Source organism: Callionymus lyra, chromosome 10, assembly GCF_982586985.1.
Source record: "Callionymus lyra chromosome 10, fCalLyr1.hap1.1, whole genome shotgun sequence".
Lineage (NCBI taxonomy): Eukaryota > Metazoa > Chordata > Actinopteri > Syngnathiformes > Callionymidae > Callionymus > Callionymus lyra.
Window position 1 is genome coordinate 23,139,486 of NC_141827.1, and position 22,133 is coordinate 23,161,618.

At 36.8% G+C, this 22,133-nt stretch overlaps 1 protein-coding gene across 2 annotated transcripts in view; it reads right to left on the reverse strand.

The window, feature by feature from the left end:
• The window catches only part of tox2 (TOX high mobility group box family member 2), a 134,618-nt gene that overhangs the window by 29,718 nt on the left and 82,767 nt on the right, over positions 1–22,133 (reverse strand). For both annotated transcript variants that reach the window (XM_087801461.1, XM_087801460.1), the window contains exon 4: positions 15,266–15,553. In XM_087801461.1, the coding sequence (XP_087657587.1) occupies positions 15,266–15,553 (288 nt within the window). The remainder of the gene's footprint in view (positions 1–15,265; positions 15,554–22,133) is intronic.

Below are 22,133 nucleotides of genomic sequence, written 5' to 3' on the forward strand. Positions count from 1 at the left end.
TTTCAAACCGGTATCATGATACAGCATCAAATGTTTCATGAAGCCTCATCAACCCATCACTACTGGTAACTATCAAATTGATTAAGGTGATTCATTCATTTAAAGGCTGATGTATTTTACATAAGTCTATATAAATGGATGTTCTTGTGGATATCAACTATTTATAAACATTCATATTTACGTTTTATTTTTAATTGGATTTGAGTTGAAAATTCAACTCGTATCATAGATATCGTCCATTTATGAATAGAAAGTAGTTCCTTTTAAGTAAATGTTTAAATATAAAAAACACGACGATGAAGGGAAACCTGAGACCGTTGGATTTGAAGTGCCGAGTGATTCCGAGACGAATGTTCGGAGCCTTGCTGATTTGCGAATGGTAATGTCATGATGTTCCCCCCTCGGCACCATGTTCCTCATTACTGCTGATGTCAGAACCTCCTTTTTTTTTTTTTTGCTTTTATTCTCCCCCCCCCACACCACCACCACCGCCGCCCTCCTTCTTCTCCGTCTCCCCCCACAGCTTACTCTTTTGTTCCTCAGTCATTTTTATCCCCCCTTTTTTTCTCTCCCTCTCTCTCTTGCTCTCCGCCCGGGTGTGTCTCGGCGCTCACCTCACAAAGCCGGGCGTCACACAATCAGAGGCTGGCTTGACGTGACATGTGGAAGACAGTAGTGAGCAGTGGTGGCGACACACACTCCTGACAGCAGAAGCCTCCTCTGCTCCCACTAATGAGACTCCTCACTGCCGTGTCAAACACACTCTCCGAGTGTGTCTGCGCCGTTGTGTGCGCGGGACAAAAACAACAACAACAAAAAAACAACACAACAACAACAACCGAGTTGCTGAAATAATGAACGGGGGGGGGGAACACAAGAAAAGAGCAGACAATAGAAAGTGCGTTCATGAGATGGAAGCAGAGGTCGTGTCAAGGTGATTGAATGAAAAAAAAAATTGATTGAAAAAAAAAAAAAAAAAAAATCCCATTACAATGAATTCCACTATTTAATCGAGGCTGTTTTCCATCAATAGTCTGGAGATTGTTTCGGGCAGAACCGACGAAATTAAATTGTTAGAGGACATTTACAACGGCTGCAAAGTAAAGCACTTTTAAGGGAAGATAAAGTTTTGCTTTTACTGGTTCAATGTCACTTCAAGCAGGACACGGATTTAACACGCAAAAATAACGGCTTCTTTATTCATAATTTCACGGATACGTGTTGAGGCAAATATAATTTGCAGAGGATTCTACATTAGCTACAGAAGTAGTGCTATGATTTATCATAATTCAAGTAAGGATGTGTATCAGCAACAATCTGATACGATATGGAACAAAGGATATATGTGTAGTATTGTCAAGTACTTGACTCTGGTGTTGACCAAACATCAGCTTTAAAAGATGCTGTATCCTCTTGTCCTCAGTCATCACCGGGATCTCTCATGATTTCCATGTTCTTTCAGCTGCATAGGAAGTAATTACTGCTGCCGTGTAGTGGCGGGAAGTTTAATTAAGTAAATGAATTGAATAATTTTATTTTATACACTCAAAAGAATGTTATCAATCCTGTGCTGTGGAATATTGACAGGGTATCATAAAGAAAACTTAAATTGCGATCTATGTGTATTGATTTCTTTTTTTGTTGTCAATACGATCCCTAACTTTAATCGGTAATAATGTTTAAAATGACGATGTTGTTGTTGTCCAGTGATTGGTGTTGTACTTTTTCTGATGTCACGCCTAAGGATAAACAGACCGAGGATAGTTTAGAGGGGATGAAAGATTATCTCGAGTGCTAACGGATGCTACTGCTAGCTGCTAGCTTTTATGTGTTCTCAAATCAATACACACACTGCCATACAAACAATTTCATATCACAAAATATAGGTTTGTGGAGATTTAAATAATTTAGTTTTTGGTCTTATTCGAAATATACAAAGAGACAAAGTGTTATGGGGTGGATAGCTGTTATTGACAAGCGACGCTAAGCAAGAATAGCTATTTATTTAATTAGTCAACAAATTCCAAGATACAAGTGCTAAGCTTGCATTGCTATTCCTGAATACTTAATGCTAACATCAACGTTTGTGCGTATTAATTGCAAAGCAAACCCCCCAATAATTGTGTTAATGCGGCAGGTTAAGCTAAATGTACCCAAGCTGAAAAAAAAGGTCATAGCAAACTGTCAGAACTTGCCAGTTTTAGACCTTGGCTCCTGCAAGAGTTTGAATGATTTCTACCAAAGAAGCCAGAATATTTGTTTCACAGGGTGGTGTGTACAGTTGCAGGTTGGCTTAAATCATGACTTTTATTATTAAAAGTGTCTACTTTTATTTTAAAGTTCAATTACATTATAACTGGGATTCATGTTGTAATTGTTTATTTCCTTAAAATCGTTGGCATTTATGGCTAATCGTCTGCCGAGCTCTTAAAATCGAGCGCACAAAAGGCACTCGATGGAAATATAAGTTGCGCCATCAAGAACGTACAGTACGTGTCCGTCCGTGCCCGCTGTGTGTTCCTGCAGCATTAATGGTTACGAAGTGTCTCGCATGAATAGAAAGTGTTTAAGCACTCGGGGGCTGGAGTCACACTTGTCAACGTTTGCCCCCAGTGGTGTTGAAACGGTGGCTGGTGGCACCGCAGGGGGGACGTCCCTGAGTGAGATGACACGGGTTGGGTTCTGCTCAGCCACACCAGGCCAGAATCATCCCCGGCGCTGAAAAGCCGAATGAGCTGATGGATGGTTGAGATAGGGCACAGTGCAATATGGACATGATTTCACGGCGTGATAAGTCTCAGCAGGAGCCCGTAGCTAAGTGTAATATGAAATCTCTTATCTACGTATCGGCTTCATAACAGCAGCCTATTGTTTCTTTTCTGCATTCCCTTCTTCTTCGTTTGTTCTTCACCAGGAGGAAGAAGATGTGTGTAATAAGATGTTTGTTTTTTTCCAAAGAAAAAGATGTGGCATTTTAAATTCAAATCTAAACTAGCATCAAGTCGACTGTATCCTCTCGTCCTCAGTCACCACCAGTACCTCACTGGATTTAGTTTTTCATCTTTCATGTTTAATTGCAACTCAAAAATGAACAAACTGAAAATATGCCCATGTTAACTGTAAATAAAATAATTTATACACACTTTATTCATACAATATTATTGTAACCACAACATAACTATGATAGTAGAAAACATTACTTGAAAGCAAAAAATAAGATACAAATATATGTTTATGGGATTTTTTTTAGTGTATCTATTTTTTTTTTTACAGTATTTACTTTAGCTCATAACTAATACATATTTCACTGATATATAATTTTAGCATATCCTGCTGTTATTTCCATTTTTAAGCTAAATGGTTCCAATTATCTTGGAGAAAACAAAGCTAGCAGGCTAATGTGGTGTTAGCTTCGTGTTCAAGTAAACACACTTGAAATTATATTTGTTATGATATAAACGTAGTTAAAAATGTGACATTTTCCATGGCGTGTCTCTGGAGTGTTCCTCTTCACTATTAGCGAATCAAAGTAGAGCCTCTCACTCCCGTTATCATTAATAGTCTTTATCGCGATGTAGATAAAAGATGAGCCGTCACTCCCGCCGACAATAAACATCGCTCCAAAATGGGAGAAGAGCTCATATTCCTTAAAAGACGATTCTTAATATATAACTACACTTTCATATCACATTGCCAGGAGAAAAAAAAAAAAAAAAAAAAAAGCACTTTCTCCTGGGAGATGAGAAAAGAATTGAATTTTTCCTTATCGGTCATCTATTTTTCCACAGAATGCTATTACTTGCTGCCTGCCGTTGCCTAGCAACAGGAAATATTAATAGGAGCTTTTATTAGCTGAGCTTTAACAGTACTAAAATGAGGAAGTGGAAAACACGAACGTGTTACATAAATCTCAGAACCTTTCGGGTTCTGCACAAGTCGGTGTTTGTCGGCTGATTTATGAGTGTGATGGTTCATTTATGGGAGGAGGAGGTGTGAAATGTCAGAGTGGAACGACTGGAAATTAATAATCACAAAGAGAAAGGAAAATAAAAACGTTTTTTTTTATTTTTTTAAAGCAGGTAATTATAGGTAACCAGGATTTTATGTATTTGCGTGCGCATTGGTTTATTATGTCTATGGCTCTTTTCCAGGGTCTTTAATGGTCACATTTTTGTGTGTTTCTCAGAATTTGTGTCGTACAAATGTTTTATATGCGTTATAAAGGGAGTCGAATGTAAGTGGAACGGGTTTTGTGGGTTTTTTTCTCTCTTTTTTTATATGACTGTTAATCTTTCGTTTTTATGCTTTTTGAGGATCTATAAATCAACAACACACATCTCACACATACACACAGATACACACTTAACTCATAAATAAGCATAACAAAACAAACTAAATTGGACAAAAGTCTTGTTTTGGTTAGTGTAGATGGTAGTTCCACAATATTTTCCTTGTGCATATATGTGTTCTTTACATGTGTGTTTTTTGTGGTAATTGTTTTTGTAGTGTGTTTTTTTTGGTTTGTCTATATTGTGTTGTTTTTATTTGATGTATATTTATTGTTTAGTACAATGTGATTTACTTTGGGGTTTGTGTGTATTTTAATCAATTGATGTGTTGATTTTAGTGTTTGTATATTATCTAATATATTTTTTCACATGTGTGTACTGTGTGTTCACTTTATCCGCGTCATAGTTATACATTCATGCATACGTTATTTTTAATTTGTGTTTTATGTATGTTTAAGTGTTTTCCTTATTTGTCATTAGAACTGACAAAAAACCTTGGATTGCGCTAACAAACAGCTAATGCTAATTTTGATTTACCTGCCAATCAGGTGAGTGACCTCATTTTGGATGTTTTTGTCTGTTTTTTAAAAAAAAGGAAACCTAGAGGGAAAAAACACATACTATGAGAGTCAGCTCACGGACTAAGCATGCTCCCCGGTCCAGTAGTTGAGCCCCGTCTGCAATAAACCTTCAACCAAACTGTTTTTTTTGGACGTTCAGAATGTTTCAGAATCAAAAAGTAATACAAGTTCTGCTCCATCAACGGGCTTGTTGAACTTTGGAGAAAAGCGACAGCCATTTCATCATTTTCTGCAGATGCTCTAATCTCCTTAAAAAATGACTGAAAAATGAAGGTCTTTGAACGAAGAAATGGGTTTTTCTTATGTGAAAGAAAAGTAGAGAATGAGGCTAAGCTTCAAAGAGCAGAGGGTCTTTACCAGAAAAGGTGCATTTAAGTCTATATTGGAAACATTTCTTTAAAAAAAACAAAAAAAACAAGGACTTGCTTGTATTTGTCTGAATGTCTCTGCATATCTGGAACCACTTTCTGTCCGTGTTTAGACAAAAAAAAACTGGGAGTACAGCTCTTGATAACGCAGAGACCTTCCGACAGCGAGGGAGCGTATTAAAACACACCTCTGCTCTTTTATCATTAATTCATACACGCTTGTTGGTGACAAGTGTTCGGTCGACATTGCAGCTCATATTTCATTCACACAGCGCTGGAGGATGAGAAGCTGCCAGTCGCACTTACATCTAGCAGCAGCTGAATCAAACTTGATAGGTCGAAGAAAACCTACTGGCGGTGTAATAAACTAATATTGTGGTTATGACTTTTACGATCATATAGAGCTTCTTTGTTATTTTTTCTTTCGTAGAACTTATCTGGAAACTGATACTTAGCTTAAAAATAATGATTTAACTCAAGTTTTCTCAATCTTTCTTTTTTGTGAATCAATATTTTCGTCTTGTATTCATTATTTTTTTCAACATGTATGAGTAATATTACTAGTTTTTTTTGTGGTTCTTAATTTAAACAGGACACTTTTTATTATACCATAATGTGATAAATGTTAAATGATAATATACTACTTTAAAAATAAAAAAAATCTTATATAACCACAAAGATTACTTAATAGAATTTGTGGAAAACAATTCATGTCATATTATTTATTATTCATTGAGGGAGAAGAAGATGAACTTTTCAACAAAAGGAAAATTTAAAAAAAAAGAAGTGTTTTTTTTGTTGAAAAAACAACGTACTTTTATTATTTAATAATAATTTGAAATAATAGCAAATCCACTTTGAGTATTGTTAATATTCCATTTGTAATAGTTTATAAAACTACTTATGTGTTCACAAATGTGGTCGTCGGCAAAAGCTGTTGAAATATTGAGATTTTATTTTTAGAATAGTATTTTACAACGTGGCTGATATTCTGTATTTAATGTAGGTTCTTTAATTAAAAGAGAACATGTGGTCCTTCAAATTTGTACTTTTATCTCAAGTTTAGATATTTCCATCATAACTTCCAAATGTCCAAGAATTAAATGTTTACTTCAGAAGGAAAACAAGAGATTCATCTTTGCATGAAATACAGAATAAAGGTTAAGAAAAAGTAAACGCTAACATAGTTTTATACAAAACTACACACACCCATTAAGATTCAACAGCTAAACACAATACGCTAGCAATCAGAACTAACAAAACCTTGCTAGCTAATAATAAAACATCAAATAATGGCATTAATCTACAACTAACCTAATAAGCTAAACAATAATTATAGGTTCATGTCTTTTCGTGCCATCTCTAGATTCACATCAAGTTGTAAACGTCAAGTACGTAATCACGGTTAAAGCTACAAGAATAGGTTTAATCTACGCGTCTATAGCTACAATCAAGGTGGGATTAAAACCGGATAATTAACCTGACCAGGAAAAAGACAAAAGTGCAGACGAAAAGACGACATCCCTACAATGATTAATTTGAATATGAATGCAGATATTTAGGGTTTTCCCTCCGAACCTCATTACTGACCCTTTTCGTTTGGGCCGAGTCGCTAAATGGTAAAGGAGATAATACCTGCGAGATGAGCCGGAGCTGCTCTTGCATATAGTCCTCACCGCTAATAGAACCGGAGTTATTCATAACATCTCCCAGCTGATTATTCATCATCTGTTACATATTCAAAACATCACACTCGAGCCAGTTTGATGATGGCTAATATTTCATGCATCATTGAGGAACATGAGCTAATATATTCTGGTAGAAGGCTAAACACACATCAGTCCACAGATGTTCGGAATAAACCCCTCGACCATCATTTACTTTCACGTATGCAGGACATGTTTTGGGCAAATAAGAAGCAGATGGAGTTAAAAAATGATTTGGAATGAGAGCGAGAGAGAGAGAGGTGTTAATCTGTTTGGGCCGTATTGATAAGATCACAGCAACCCGATCGCAGCTATTAAATGTCTAATGTGTTTTGAAAGGATGGAGGCATTAACAGGAAAGGAGGGAGAGAGATAGAAGGGATGGAGGTGAAGTGCATCAGAAAAAAGGGAGGTTTGGAAAGACACTACTTCGTATCTCTCCGGGTTTTAACTCGAGCCAACATTTCAAACAAGTCGTGGGCTGATGAATAATCGTTTGCACGGAACAATTCAAAAGTGTAATTTGGTATTCAAAAAGAATGACTCTGAAGTCTTGGTATAGCTTCTTCTAGCGTGCTACTATGGTCACCATTAGCTGCTCAATGAATGTTGGTTGTTTTGTTATTAGTTGTGGCTAGCATGCTACTATAGTCACCATTAACTGCTTATTGAATAATGGTTGTTTTGTTATTAGCTAAAGCTAGCGTGCTACTATGGTCAGCATTAGATTATCAATTAATGTTGTTTGTTGTGGTATTAGCTGTGGCTAATGTTCTACTATGGTCACCATTAGATGCTCAATGAATGTTGGTGGTTTGGTATTAGCTGTGGCTAGCATGCTACTATAGTCACCATTAACTGCTTATTGAGTAAGGGTTGTTTTGTTTTAGTTAAAACTAGCGGACTACTATGGTCACAATTAGATGCTTAATTAATGTTGTTTATTGTGTTATTAGCTGTGGCTAGTATTCTACTATAGTCAGCATTAGCTGCTCAATGAATGTTGGTTGTTTTATAATTAGCTTTGGCTAGCGTGCTACTATGGTCACCATTAGATACTCAATGAATGTTGGTTGTTTTGTTATAAGCTGTGGCTAGCATGCTACTATAGTCACCATTTAATGCTTATTGAATAATGGTTGTTTTGTTATTAGCTAAAGCTAGCGTGCTACTATGGTCACCATTAGCTGCTCAATGAATGTTGGTTGTTTTATTATTAGCTCTGGCTAGCGTGCTACTATGGTCACCATTAGATGCTCAATGAATGTTGGTTGTTTTGTTATTAGCTGTGGCTAGCATGCTACTATAGTCACCATTAGCTGCTCAATGAATGTTGGTTGTTTTATAATTAGCTTTGGCTAGCGTGCTACTATGGTCACCATTAACTGCTCAAAGAATGTTGGTTGTTTTGTTACTAGCTGTGGCTAGCGTGCTACTATGGTCACCATTAGATACTCAATGAATGTTGGTTGTTTTATTATTAGCTCTGGCCAGCGTGCTACTATGGTCACCATTAGATGCTCAATGAATGTTGGTTGTTTTGTTATTAGCTGTGGCTAGCATGCTACTACAGTCACCATTAGCTGCTCAATGAATGTTGGTTGTTTTATAATTAGCTTTGGCTAGCGTGCTACTATGGTCACCATTAGCTGCTCAAAGAATGCTGGTTGTTTTGTTACTAGCTGTGGCTAGCATGCTACTATGGTCACCATTAGCTGCTCAATGAATGTTGGTTGTTTTATAATTAGCTGAAGCTAGCGTTCTACTATGGTCACCATTAGATACTCAATGAATGTTGGTTGTTTTGTTATTAGCTGTAGCTAGTATGCTACTATAGTCACTATTAGCTGCTCAATGAATCTTGGTTGTTTGGTTATTAGCTGTGGCTAGCATGCTACTATGGTCACCATTGGATGCTCAATGAATGTTGGTTATTTGTTATTAGCTGTTCTTTTGGTATCTGTCAATTTTTAATAACTACAATGTCGAAAACAGTGTTGAGTATCAAATATCTTCCTGAATATACATGTAATATGTTTGAAGTTTGATTGTTATAACCTTCTGTAAAAAGTTTTTTCTGAAAAAATGTTTTATTTGTAGCAAAGCACCACGAAAAAAAATGTCTACATCTATTATTAATAAAAGAAGTAGTGCTGTCGTGATCTGAAAGGTTTAAGCTGTTGAAAAGTTAGTTATATAAAAGCCCCCTAAAAATGAATAAATAAAAATAAATGTTTCTAAAAGGTTGTGTACCTGCTGTCAGGAATTTGAGTGTTTTTCGATGTGACATTTCAAATGCTAAAAAAAAAGGCATTATATAAAAACGAATGACTCACGTTATGGGTCAAAATGAGCTGCTTGGTTGAGGTCCGTGTGTTATTCTAGTCATAAACGTCTCTGCCTTCCTTTGAAACACATCATTTCCTAACTAAATCATCTCAAAGAGTAACGTCTGATAATAAAAATCCAGAACATCAAGGAAAAATGAAGCAATATACTCATTTAGAGGAAGAGGCACCGCTCTGATCTATGTAATTTCTTCTTGCTCTCTTACCCACAATGCCCTCTGTTCTGCAACCCCCCCCAATCCCCTCCTCCCTTCATCCAACTCTATTGCACTCTCTTTTCATTGCCCTGCTCACGTATTGAATCTGCCTGATGAAAACAGATCTCACTGCAGCACCACAATAGAATGGCTGATGCAGGAAAGATGAACCCTAATGGATTTTTTTTTTCAATGTGCTCAAGATTGAATATAAGGCCTGACCTCCAGATGTAGTGGATCCATTTCAACAGCAGTGATAGTGCATGTGCCGAAGACACAGATTCGCACAGACGCGCATAAACAAGCCCGAAACCACAATCACACTCACGACATTCGTTGTGTTTTGAAATGAACCTTCATTATCTATCTGCCGGTGTCAAGTGAAGTTCTCATAATGACGACTCGGGATTGAAGCGCCGAGTTTGCTTAATTACTCTGCTCATCAGACTGTGTCAAGGTGAAGCTTTTAATAGACACCCGCTCCTCGGCACAAATGAACCTCTGCCACGGTTTGATAGTTTTGCCGGGGTTTCATTTAGAAATTTCTCAGTTTGTTTTACGTTTAGCAGCTGAACGGAAGCTTCGGTGAGAGGAGCTTGTCTGAGTGCCAATTAGAAATGTCAACATCACTGAGAGTCAAACATGAAATATATTTGGTTTTCGCTGGCGCATTTTCTTTTATGATTTTATCAAATAAAACTGCACAACATGTCCTTCATTCTGGACTATAGATGAGCAATTGTGGGGTCGGTTTGTAAACAATATATTAACCCATAAGTAACAAGTTTTTTATCAATTCAATCGCACAGTTTTTATATATATTACAGGGAAAATACATTGATTCTGAATATATATTTTTTGTCTTCTGTTGTTGGAAAAAAACGTATAAATAAACATCCTTCGAGCCAACGTTTAAACACTGAGAATGTGTCAAAAACCCTCGTTGTTACAAGTACCAAAAGATTAACGACAATAGTGCACTTAATAACCGCACCACAGATTGAGGGTGATTGACTAAGATTAAGATTGACTAATTCCATTGTTGTTTACAAAACAAAGAAAATATGAACCAAAGTGTCCTCGATCTTTGAAAATAAACGCTGCAGTGGAATCTATTTATCAAAGTAAAGTAAAAATAAAATAAAAAATATATATAATAATAATAATAATAATAATAATAATAATAATCTCTATTTATATAGCGCCTTTCTAGACCAGGGTCACAAAGCGCTTTGACAGCCATTCACACATATATATATCCTTAAAGGCATTGTTTTTAACACTGAAACTGTTTCCAAAGTACTCATTGTTACCAGTACCAACTACGGTGGTGTTTTTTTGCACAAATACCTGTACCACAGCTTGAGGGCAATAGACTAAGATTGGGGGCTCAATCTAAAACAGGTGCAAAACGTCAAAACAAGCCTATTTCAATAAGTATTTATGTGTTTCGTAGTTGCGTAACAAGCTAGCTCAATGAAGAGATTGTTAAATACTTCTCAAGTCATGAAAATACCTTTAATAAAACACACACACAAAAAATAAAATTGGATTAATAAGTGAGTGTCCTGCACAAAATTAAATGTTTGAAACATGTTTAATTTCGTTTCTGATACAGTGTTTTATTAAAAAAGAATTCTGCCAGATATTTTAGAAGTACTAACTCGGCAAATATGTGTTTTTGCAATTTACTTTTCTTTTTTGTCAACAACAAAAATTGTTTTATTTTAATATGAGCAGGCCAATTTTAATTGGACATTTAAGTAAGTGTTTCAGACAAACACAAGCTTCTTGAAATATTTCATAGTTGATTGGTTGAGTCTTTGATTCAACGTGCGAGTCAGATCAGTTTAAGGGAAGTTGTCGTCTTTTGTGGACTCATGAAATTGCATCAGCAAGCAAGTTAGAATGAATGAAAAAAGCTGATGTGCACACAACTGTGACACTGGTCGGCGTACAGCGGGTGTGCGTGACTCATGGAATGGCAAAGAGCCACACACTACTTCCACACCGGTTCAGAGCTAACTGACCAGATACGAGTTGCTCACTGTTGACTGGGTTTCATTTTAACTTAATGTGGAACAAGAAACACTTTTCTTTTCCTCTTAAACTAAGAAAAACATCATTTTGAATAGGGAATTGGTTCCAAGTTCTGATTTCTTTTTGCTAGCAGAAAAGATGCAAGAATTCAGAAAGCCCTGAAAATACATTTGAATTAAAATGAGAAATCACAGCAGCCCTTAAAAAACAAAAGGCGTCGATCTCTATAGATGGGATTTCATCAGGAAATAAATGAAGGAAAATCATAGTGCACTACATTCAGTGACAACATCATCAATAATTCAGTGGTTATTGTGATTTACAGCAGCTCCTGTATACTGGCAGTAAACGACGTGAACTGAAAGAAACAAATGCATTATTGCCATCATTAATCAGCAGCTTGCCTTCTTTTTTGCCATTATTGTATCAATAAATATCATTATTCTAACTTATTTCCGTACCTTTCCACCATCACCGTTTGGCCGGTGTGAGGACCGGCGCTGACTGAAGTACAGCAGACATATAAAAATGTAATTACAATATGAAATGGCCCCTATATGTTCAGCCACAACAAAAAAGAAAAACAGCCCAGTCCCACCGTTTGAGTAACAACCCCCATCATTTACAGTGAATGCACTTAAATTAAGCATGTTGATCACGCGCAGGCTTAACATTTCAAATCTAATGCATTTTTATCAGGCAACCTGCAGTATTCCATCTATTAAAACCACAGAGTGGCCCCTCTGTAGCAGTAACAAATAACCTAAGTGCTGAGAGAATGACTGGCCAATCAACCACTGTCTCCGCCATAAAGGTCATGACCAAAATGCGAATTGAATATGAAGATAAATGACACACGAATCCATAACCTGGAGCGATATCCCCGCACTAAACCTAATACACACTGCATTGTATTTAGATTTCAGATATGTATCACTGTGGATTTTTGCCTTTGTGTCTTTGCTCTTATCTCTGTCTTTTAAAACAAATGGTAAAAAAGTGCCCCTCGGCTTGATGTGTATCTGTTCAAATCACATTTTATTTTTTTGGGATTTATATTACAACAGGACAAAGAGGAGAAAATATCCACGACAGGGAGACGAAAACAAACCGATTTTTTAAAAGGGTTTATACATTAATATCGAATTCGATCTTTAATCAATTTAACATTTTTAACAGTTGCTTCAAAACTATTTCTTATGTTTATCAACGGTACAATACTGAGTTATTATTAGGGTTTGTCAACTTTTCAACTTGATACCGATACTCAAGAAAATATTCATTAATACCATTTTAGATACAGGATTAAAAAAGAGACCCCCACATTTAAAGTGTTCCTTCCATGGCTATGCTTGTCGCACAAACACCTTAAGACGTTTCTATTTGTTCAGGCTTTTCCTTGAATTTCTCGAGCTCCTGTGTTGTTCTCAGTATTATCTTGATCTTTAAAGTACAGTATGTACTTTTTTGAGTATTGTTTTGATTGTCTAAGCGCTTTGTGACCCTGGTCTCGAAAAGCGCTATATAAATAAATATTACTTACTTACTTACTTACATAGCAATATTGTATTGATACTTTAAATACTTTTTTGAGTTTTGGTACTTGTTGTACAGCAATGGCAGCCATCTTTGTGAAGTCACGTGACGGCTAATGTTAAAGGAGAGTAAAGATACAGAATATGCGGATTAACAAACATTTTTCCCAATAAAATCTTACCCAAATAGCTACTTTCAGTAGCATCCTGACATTATAAAGATGACAGGAGCCATCATGCAAATAAGCAAATCTCAAGACACAGTAAAACCAAATATTATTAGTATTCTTTTTTCTGCTGGAAATATTTTGGAGAAACTTTAAAAGCTCAAAAAGCAAAAAAAATGTAACATTAATTTTCTACAATTACAGAATTATTGGAGATGATTAGGTTTAATGTCTTTTTGAATTTAATTTTTGTCAAAATAAGAATGATACGCAAATATAGGACAATTAAATCAATTCCCTTTTAAACGCAGAATAAAAGCTGATCCATTTTCTCGAAAAACAAACATTTGTACGGCGGAAACTAGTTTTGCATTCTTCGCGGCTCCCGCCGATCCAATTATGGTCATAAGATGCTAATTTGTTGAGGTGGAGTGTGCGGCGTCGAGGGAGTAATCAGCCCCGTATTCAAGTTTGATGGCTTGACGGATTGACCGACGCTCGGTGTCCAAGCAGAGATGACGACGATGATGATGATGGATTCGCCCGCAACGCTCATCGTCATGCGGCATCACGGCCGTCACGGAAAACCGCCGTCTGATCATTCGTTTCAAATCGTGTTTTTGATTCTTGCGTCTGGTGATGCGGATTTTTTGACAGTTTACAAGCATCGAAAAGAAACTCATATTTTTTATGATAATATAAATCAATAAGAACAAAAGATGTGTCTAGAGTTGAGCGTGTACATCTGGCTGATGGACTCCGTCACACCTCAGTTTGGATCATGACCCTACAGCGAAATACTCTGGCAGTTGAAAGTAAAGTGAGGATGAAAGCTTTTGGCACAGTTTAGGTTTGCTTTGGTCAACATATGACGTAACACGGCAGGTTGGAGGAGGAAACGTGGAGGCTGGTGATTTGTTTTGAGCTCCTATGAGGGCAGAACGAGGACTCACTGGACGGGAAGAGAAGACTGAGCCTAAACTAGATGATGATGAGGCTTCATGAAACAGTTGATGAGGTATCATGATACAGTGTCTTCATTTCGAAGAGGCCACTAGATGGTGCTCTTTTTTGGCTTTGATCTACTATTCATTGAAACCTGGCATCATTTTCAAACTGAAGGTGCCACCGACTGTTCTCTCATGAAGCTTCATCAACGCATCACTTCAGAAAAGTCGTGGTAAAAAGCGATGAATGGATGGATGACTCCATACTTGCAGCCCTGAGGACTAAATAATGCTTTAAAATTACCTTTTAAAAGGGGTTTTCCAATGGATATCAAACTAATTTCTCAAGCCTACATTAATATTTGTTTCAAGAACTTTTTTCCATTCTTTTCTTTATCTATTTGTCCCTTTTATGGGTATTGCTGTCATTGTTTGTGTAAATCAACTGCTTTTATATTACATTTGATCTTGTGGTTTGAGAAATTAACTTATATATAATATAACTTAACACTTTTTGTTGCAAAAAAAAGGTTTTGACGATTCTTTCCAATATTAAAATATATAATAATAATAATAATAATAATCTCTATTTATATAGCGCCTTTCTAGACCAGGGTCACAAAGCGCTTTGACAGCCATTCACACATACTGATGGGAGTAGGCTGCACCACATGGCGCCGAATCTGCCATCAGGAGCAATCAGGGTAAAGTGTCTTGCTCAGGGACACAACGACACAAGCTTGTCTCATTTTTATCAATATAAATAAAAAAGATTTAAGGAAATTAAATAATGCAAATAATAATATACAGTCAGATAAAGACTTCATCTAATACCTAATTTATTTATTAAATTATTTATCCCTTCTTTCGTTTGGCTTAATTTCCATTCACAACAGTATATAATGTTGCCCAGGAGGACATTTATTTTCTCCACCCCTGAGCTAGTGGCTACATTTTGGGAAATACCATTAAAATTAAAAGAAAATGGAGCCCATAATCAACGCAGACTTCATGAGCAACAGTGGTCATAGCTCCTCTCATGTAGACAGCAGGTTAAGTGGAGCACCGCTGAGGTGCTTCTACTCACCGAGGGCATCTGTCCTGAGACAAGGTGGCCGTCCTGGGCCAGCATGTTGGACATCATGAGCGTGGGCAGCTCCGGGTAAGAGTACGGGTTGATGAGCCCGTTGTGTTGCAGTGAGTGGCACAGGTAGCCGGAGGAGTCGTGCTCCATCAGGTGCAGGAGAGGAGGCTCCGGGTGGTTGGGCGGAGTGATGGGAGGGATCTCGTAGTCCTCGTCCCCGTTGCCGCCGCCGCCGCCTCCTCCGCCTCCTCCGCCGCCTCCACCGCCGCCGCCACTCTGACCCGTGTAGCTCTGAGGAAGGAGGAGGAAGATGAGTGAGTTCAGGTCGACGACCGGCAAAATATTTGGGGTTATACATGAAGGGATGGGTTGATGAAGCCTCGTGACGCGGCGTCCTTATTTTCACAGCCCACTAGAGGGCAGTATTTCCTGGATAATCTTTTGCATTAAACTATTTGCTGTTTTATTGAAACCATAATTAAGGTTACTGCTTCATGAAGCTGCTTGAAACTAAATTTCTGATTTTTTTTTAAACTTATTATTAAGTAAGTAAGTAAGTAACTAGTATTTATAGAGCGCTTTTCTAGACCAGGGTCACAAGGCGCTTAAACAATCAAAACAATACCCAATAAAATAAATACTTAAAAGGTCAAGACAACACAGAGACAAACATAAGAGTCTCAGTATAATCAAGATGAAATTTGTTATAAGAAAATGTTAAACAAAATATTCAGATTGCTAGAATTTCAATGGCAATATTTATTAAATATTTATAAAAATTATTTGATATAAGTATGACAAAAAGTATTTTTACAAGGCAACATAAAAAGATGTTTGAAAGGATATTTCACCTAGAATTCAAATCTTGCTCGTGGCGACTAATTGTTGTGATATTTCTGAGTAATAAGTAAGAATTAATAAGTAAAATTGTCGTCTAAAAACACACACTTACAAACATACTGCCTGTATTTAACAAATACAAGAGGGACACTCTTGTATTAAAGCCTCAACGTGAGAAATTGTTACGAAAAAAACCCTCTAAAAACAAGACTAAAATAGAGACCTTATTTCTCAAAAGCAATTCCAAAAATGGAGGCTTCAATGCAAGATGGATGTTACAGACAAGCAGTATTTGGATGTTTTTGTGTCTTTATGGACGAAGATGAAGACGAAGACAGCATTTTTGCCTATAGCTATGAGGGTGAGAAAAAAATGAGTGAAGTTTGAATTTAGGGTGAACTATCACTTTAAGCTATTTCCTTTGTGATCAGTCTTCATTTGATTAAACAAGTCACTGCGGGAGCTTTCGTGGAAAGTTAATAACAACTGGCCTCTATATTTGCGAGCACGTCCCACTAACAATCCAATCAGATCGGAGGAGCAGCGAGAAGAAAGAGAAAAATAGCAGGGAGATTCAAAAGAGAACGAAAAAGCAATTTTGTCTCAGGCGATCCAACTTGACTCCCATTGTAATGACTGCGTGGAATTAATCATCACAAATAATATTCTGGTGTCAGCCATTCAAGGGTTTTTTAATAGAATTTTTATGATTCATGTCTGGCGGTATACATCAAACAGTCAGTTCTGCAACATTTCTGAAATCAATTCAATATCATCTTTGTGTAGGCTGTCAGCCTCGCCAGCAGACCGGTCATTTATCTCTCAAACAGATACTTTTGGAAAATAAAGGGAGTCGGCAGATGGAAGAAAAGAGGAGAAGCATGAAGGGCACATTTTTCTCTCCTTTCTCCCACCATTTCTCTTAAGTGAGATCTGTGAGGACATATTGTCGCTTCATGCAGATTTAAGAGGCTTTTTATTTTCTCTCTTGCTTTGCAGATGTATTCTCTTTTTATATCTCACTCTACATGAATTAAATATGAGGCTCATAAATCATGAGATTCATTAATTACCGTCACGATTAGTATTTTTTAAATCAAAAATATGTATTTACTGTTTTTGCTTAAAGGTTGCATTTTTGGAAAATTTTTTTGTTTGTGTGTCTTTTTCTGCTTGAGCTGTCGGTTGAAATCAATGCTCATCTACACCCTGAAGTAGACATTGATTTGTCTGGTGAATCGTATAATATTATTTTTTTTTATGTGTTAACTAACAGCACTCTACACAGACCTGATGCTTTATTTTCATTTTCTTAAAGATTCAGACGAAATGAAACAATATTCACCTGCTGGTGGAAACTAGAGGTCGCAGGAAACACTTGAATTTTAATTATAACAGAATGTAAATAACTATAAAGTATACATTACTCTGCAAATCAGCCACGATAATGGATGTAAAAAATAAAAAAAAACTTTTTAAGTTGCTATTTTTTTTTTAAGGTGGAATTAGATCAATTATTTCCAGATCAGAATGTATTTCTTAAAATCTCTTGCAGAATTCTTAAAATAATAATACATATATACATACAAAAGTTTTCCATGATACTTTTCAAAGTACACAAAGACTCATACATAAACCAAAATAAAAATAAAGATTACATCCATACAGAACGAGATACTGAGAAACAACAATTTGGGTTGGTGTGAAAATAGATGAACCTGTACATTAACAGATTTATTCAGAAGTACACATGAGATAAAAATGAATGAACTAAATACATAAGTGAGCAGTCTTTCTTTCTGGAATCACAGTGAATCAAGGTGGTTATTTCAACAGTGTGTACATTAAAATAATGGAGCTAAAACAATACTTTTTACCCAAAAAATATTTTTATTCTAGTATTGATTATTGTTGGTGTTTTTTAGATAAGGTTTTGATCCTACTAGTATCTTTTTCTGATTATTTAAGTATTGTCATGTCAGTAGTCGTAGAATACTAAGATATAAAGATCTAGATTTTTCTTTTTTCAATCGAATAACAATTTCTTTAGGTACAAATGGTAAAGAGTTCTCTTCTCACAGCTTGTAATGGAAGACACTGAAGTGAGTAACTTAATCTCTTATTCATCTTAAAACCACATTAAAATAAAATGCTGGACTCACAACAATAAACTAAACATAGTTTTTTAGAAAGTAAATATTGAAAAAAAAGGAAGATACTGCAGATAAGCTGACAATTATAAAATGCCAATTAAGATAAACATCTTACAAAGAAAGTGCTGCTAACCAAGATCTAGCATTAAAAGTACACAACTGTCAATAATAATAATGCGTTAAAGCGCTAATACTGATGAAGAACAAGAGATAATTAAAATAAAATTCAGATTAAGTGTTCATTAAGCTACTTCTCAGTACATTACATTATGTTCTTTTCATGTATAATTTGTAGCTAGAGACATTCAAAAACGATATTAAAGCTAATATATTCAGAGTTACATGCAGTATGCTTTCCTCCAGACCGAGCACTCTCAGATTTGTCGGCGCAGACCTTCATTGCTATTTGGCTCACAGATTGTTCCTTTTAAAAGGACATTGCTTTCTATCCCCCCCTGCCCCCCAAGAGCTTTCTGCTGGATTAAAATGTATCTAATGTTAAGTTAAATAAATACCAATCTGAGCCTGGCCAGATAAAAGCAATTTCATTAAAATACAATATCTTAACCAATCCAAACTTTATCTTTTAATTCTGACGTTTGGAAAATAAAAAAAAGATGTTTCATCGCGAGGAATTAGTGTCAACAGCACTTCCATCTTCTTAAATGGAAAGAAGCGTGGCTTGATTTACTTTGACCCGACGTGCACTGTGAGTGGGTTTGATATTAATTTTCGTGACCGTCCTTTTGAAGACAAATGGTTTCTGTGAACCGTCGGGGGATACTGTTATTGTTTGGTCTAATGGTCAAAAAAAAGGAACATTTCCTGAGATTCAATTTCCCTCATAATTGTTGGAAGGAAACTAGGTTGTCAGCTGTAAACATCCATGCCATTGTGTCAAGTGTAGTTCCCCCCTTGGATCCTGCTCCGCGGCGCTGGTTCTGACAGTGAGTGGACGTCGTAAACATGTGAGGGATGTGGAAGCCCGAACAACACGTATGCTTTTTTTCTAATTACCATCGTCCCATTCCAACAAATGTTATTAAACTAAATTAAAAGTTGCAAAACCTTTATTAGCCCTTGAGAGCTACTGAGTCATTTAAAGGGCAACGTGAAATCACAATTTCCTGACTCACTAAAATGTTGAAGTCTTCCTCTCAAAGAAGCAGAACTTTATAAAGTTCTCCCCTGTCTGAAATCCTGTCGAGGGAGAGGTTACGAGAGCAAAGTCCATTATGACGTAATAATGGCTTCCCTCCTCCTCTAGCCAACTGTAATCACGCCCTGCTTTGATTATACAAGGAGTACCTTAAAGGTGGAGACTTCTGGGATTGATGACCAACGTGATAAAACTTGATGCTTGACCAATCGCACCAGAGTGGGCGTGGTTTTGGCAAACAAGATTATAGCTCCAGAAAAACGTTAACAAAAAAGTTTTTTTTCTGTGGGCGGGGCTTAAGCATGTTTTCTAATGTAAATATTTTAATGGAAAGAGAGTTTTTACAAACAGACACATACTGATGAGTACAATAAATCTATTTAAGACACACTTAAATCAAAGCATTAGCTCATCTTTAATCATGATATGTTGTGATCATAGTTAAGAAAAAATGGTGCTAGCACTCTTTAAAGTCCATGCAAGCATGTTAACTGCTGGTTCATTTCAAAAAAATAACTGCCAACCTTTAAGCATTCTGACTAGAAATATTTTAATTCAAATTTCTGTACAAGCATGACTCAAAAGCCAGTTTTTCCAGAACTTGTTGAGTGAGACATCTTCTTAAATAAATGAAAAATAAAGGTACAGTAAACACACGCAGAATTAGCATCTTGATTTAAGACCGAACCTGCACTAAACTGCTGCCGCGTGTTTCCTCAGGATAGATAATTCCTCATCTTCTATGCATCCATATGTTGCCGCCACCGCCTCTTCACTCATTCATCACTTATGCATCCCCATCATTATGACTTCCTGACGGATGAAAAGAATGAATCCTGGTTGTGTGCGAGCGTGATGAGGTGATGGTTGGACGTCGGCCAGGGAAGAGAACTCCAGGCGGGGGGGTGGGGGGGTAGTTTGGTGGCAAAGGGAGTGTGTGGGGGGTTGAGTGTGTTTGGGATGAGCCAGACCAGTGAAGGAAGGAGAATGAGAGTGGAGGTGTAGGGTGACTGTAACCGAATCCCTCGCTCGGTTCTTGTCTGCTTTGGCTGTCTGAGATGTTGTGGTGTCCTGATACTCTCCTGACATGATGTCGCAGCGCAGCCATGGTTTTAATTAAGCCCGGGCTGAAAAGAAAAGAGGAATAACTAGCCTAGGGTACTTTAAGTGGGTTGTTTTTGAAGCTTAAAGTAATTAGATTTAATGTTGTTTTTCTTTTGTTGTTTTTTTATTGCATAATTACACCTTTATCAAATAGGTTTGTTCTTTGTTTAAAAGTATATTAAAAGTCAAATAACTACTGTATATTTATGAACAATACAATTAAATACCATTATTAGTGATTTATGAAACAGCTGACGACGTATCCTGATACAGTGTCCTCACTTAAAAGACCACTAGATGTCACTCTTTGCTTCATAATCTTTTGCTCTGATCTACTAATTCAATGAAGCCAGGCATCATTTTCCAACTGGGATTGACATCTAGTGGCCTTTCAAAACGAAGACACTGTATCATGATACCTTAGCATATCCATCGCTAACTAATATTATTCGTTTGAGAAAAGCTGTTGTTAAAAATGTTAAAAAATGATGTTATATCATCAATAAAATATAAAAACTAGAAAATCTGTCCGTATAATTCAACCCCCTTTTTAGCATTTGAAATACCGTTGATAGCGCTGAGCTATAAGGGACAGCAGATGGCAGTATTATTCTGTAACTTGCTTGGGCAACAAACAGGGGAAGTGAAGAAGAATAGGGTATTTGAGTGGCTATCCCTCCACCACAGAGAGTGACAAATCCATAAAGAGATTTGTGGCGCTGGATTGTTATCTGAACACTGGAGTAATCTGTTCATCTTTCTATCATCAACGTTAGCTAAAGCTTTCGCACAACATCAAGACGAATCACGTGTCAAGAGTAGGGATGAGGATCAGCTCCTCCAAATGGAAGATCATGATTGGTCATCGGAAAATTGTGGAATGTCCTGCCTCAGTTGAAATGTAGAATTCTAAATTGATTGGGATTTTGTTCACGAGTGGAAAAAAGTAAGTAGAATTAGATTAGCCATCGGGGCGGGGACTTGGAGGAAGGGTTCTGGGGAGTCTTTATCAATCTAACTGCCACCCCATGACCAGACCATAAATACGCTTTGTAAAATAGTTGAACCAAATTCAACTTGGCAACTGATTTCTCCGTTTTTTAACTCATGGAGCCGGATGTGTATTTAAATTTAACACCTTTGTATTGATAGTAAAAAGAAAACGACCAGTAAAATTGCTTTAAACCAGGATCGTGAGCAAAAATCTGTAAAGAAAATCTGGCATTTACCTTGACCTGCACTTCTGTCTGGTACAACACAGCCCTTAATAACAATCTAATATGCAAAGAACGCTCAGATAACGAACCATTAGCTACAGTCAATATCATCTCCAGAAGGAATTGAGCGCTCGGGCAGAGTTACAGAGCCACGTCGGTGCCAAGGAACGAAGAAAAAAAACAAAAAAATAAAACATTCCCCTATCAATGATCCGTTCAGTCCCACACCAACTGTCCAGTCATCTGTTTCCTTCAAGTAAAAGGTGCACTGCTATGTAACAATCGCTGTCCAGAGATCTGTGTCTTAATTAAAACCACACAGATTGTGTTTTCGCTCGTCGTGCTGCTCCGACATAATGTGTTTTGGACATAATAGAGGATGTTCTGGCGACGAGAGT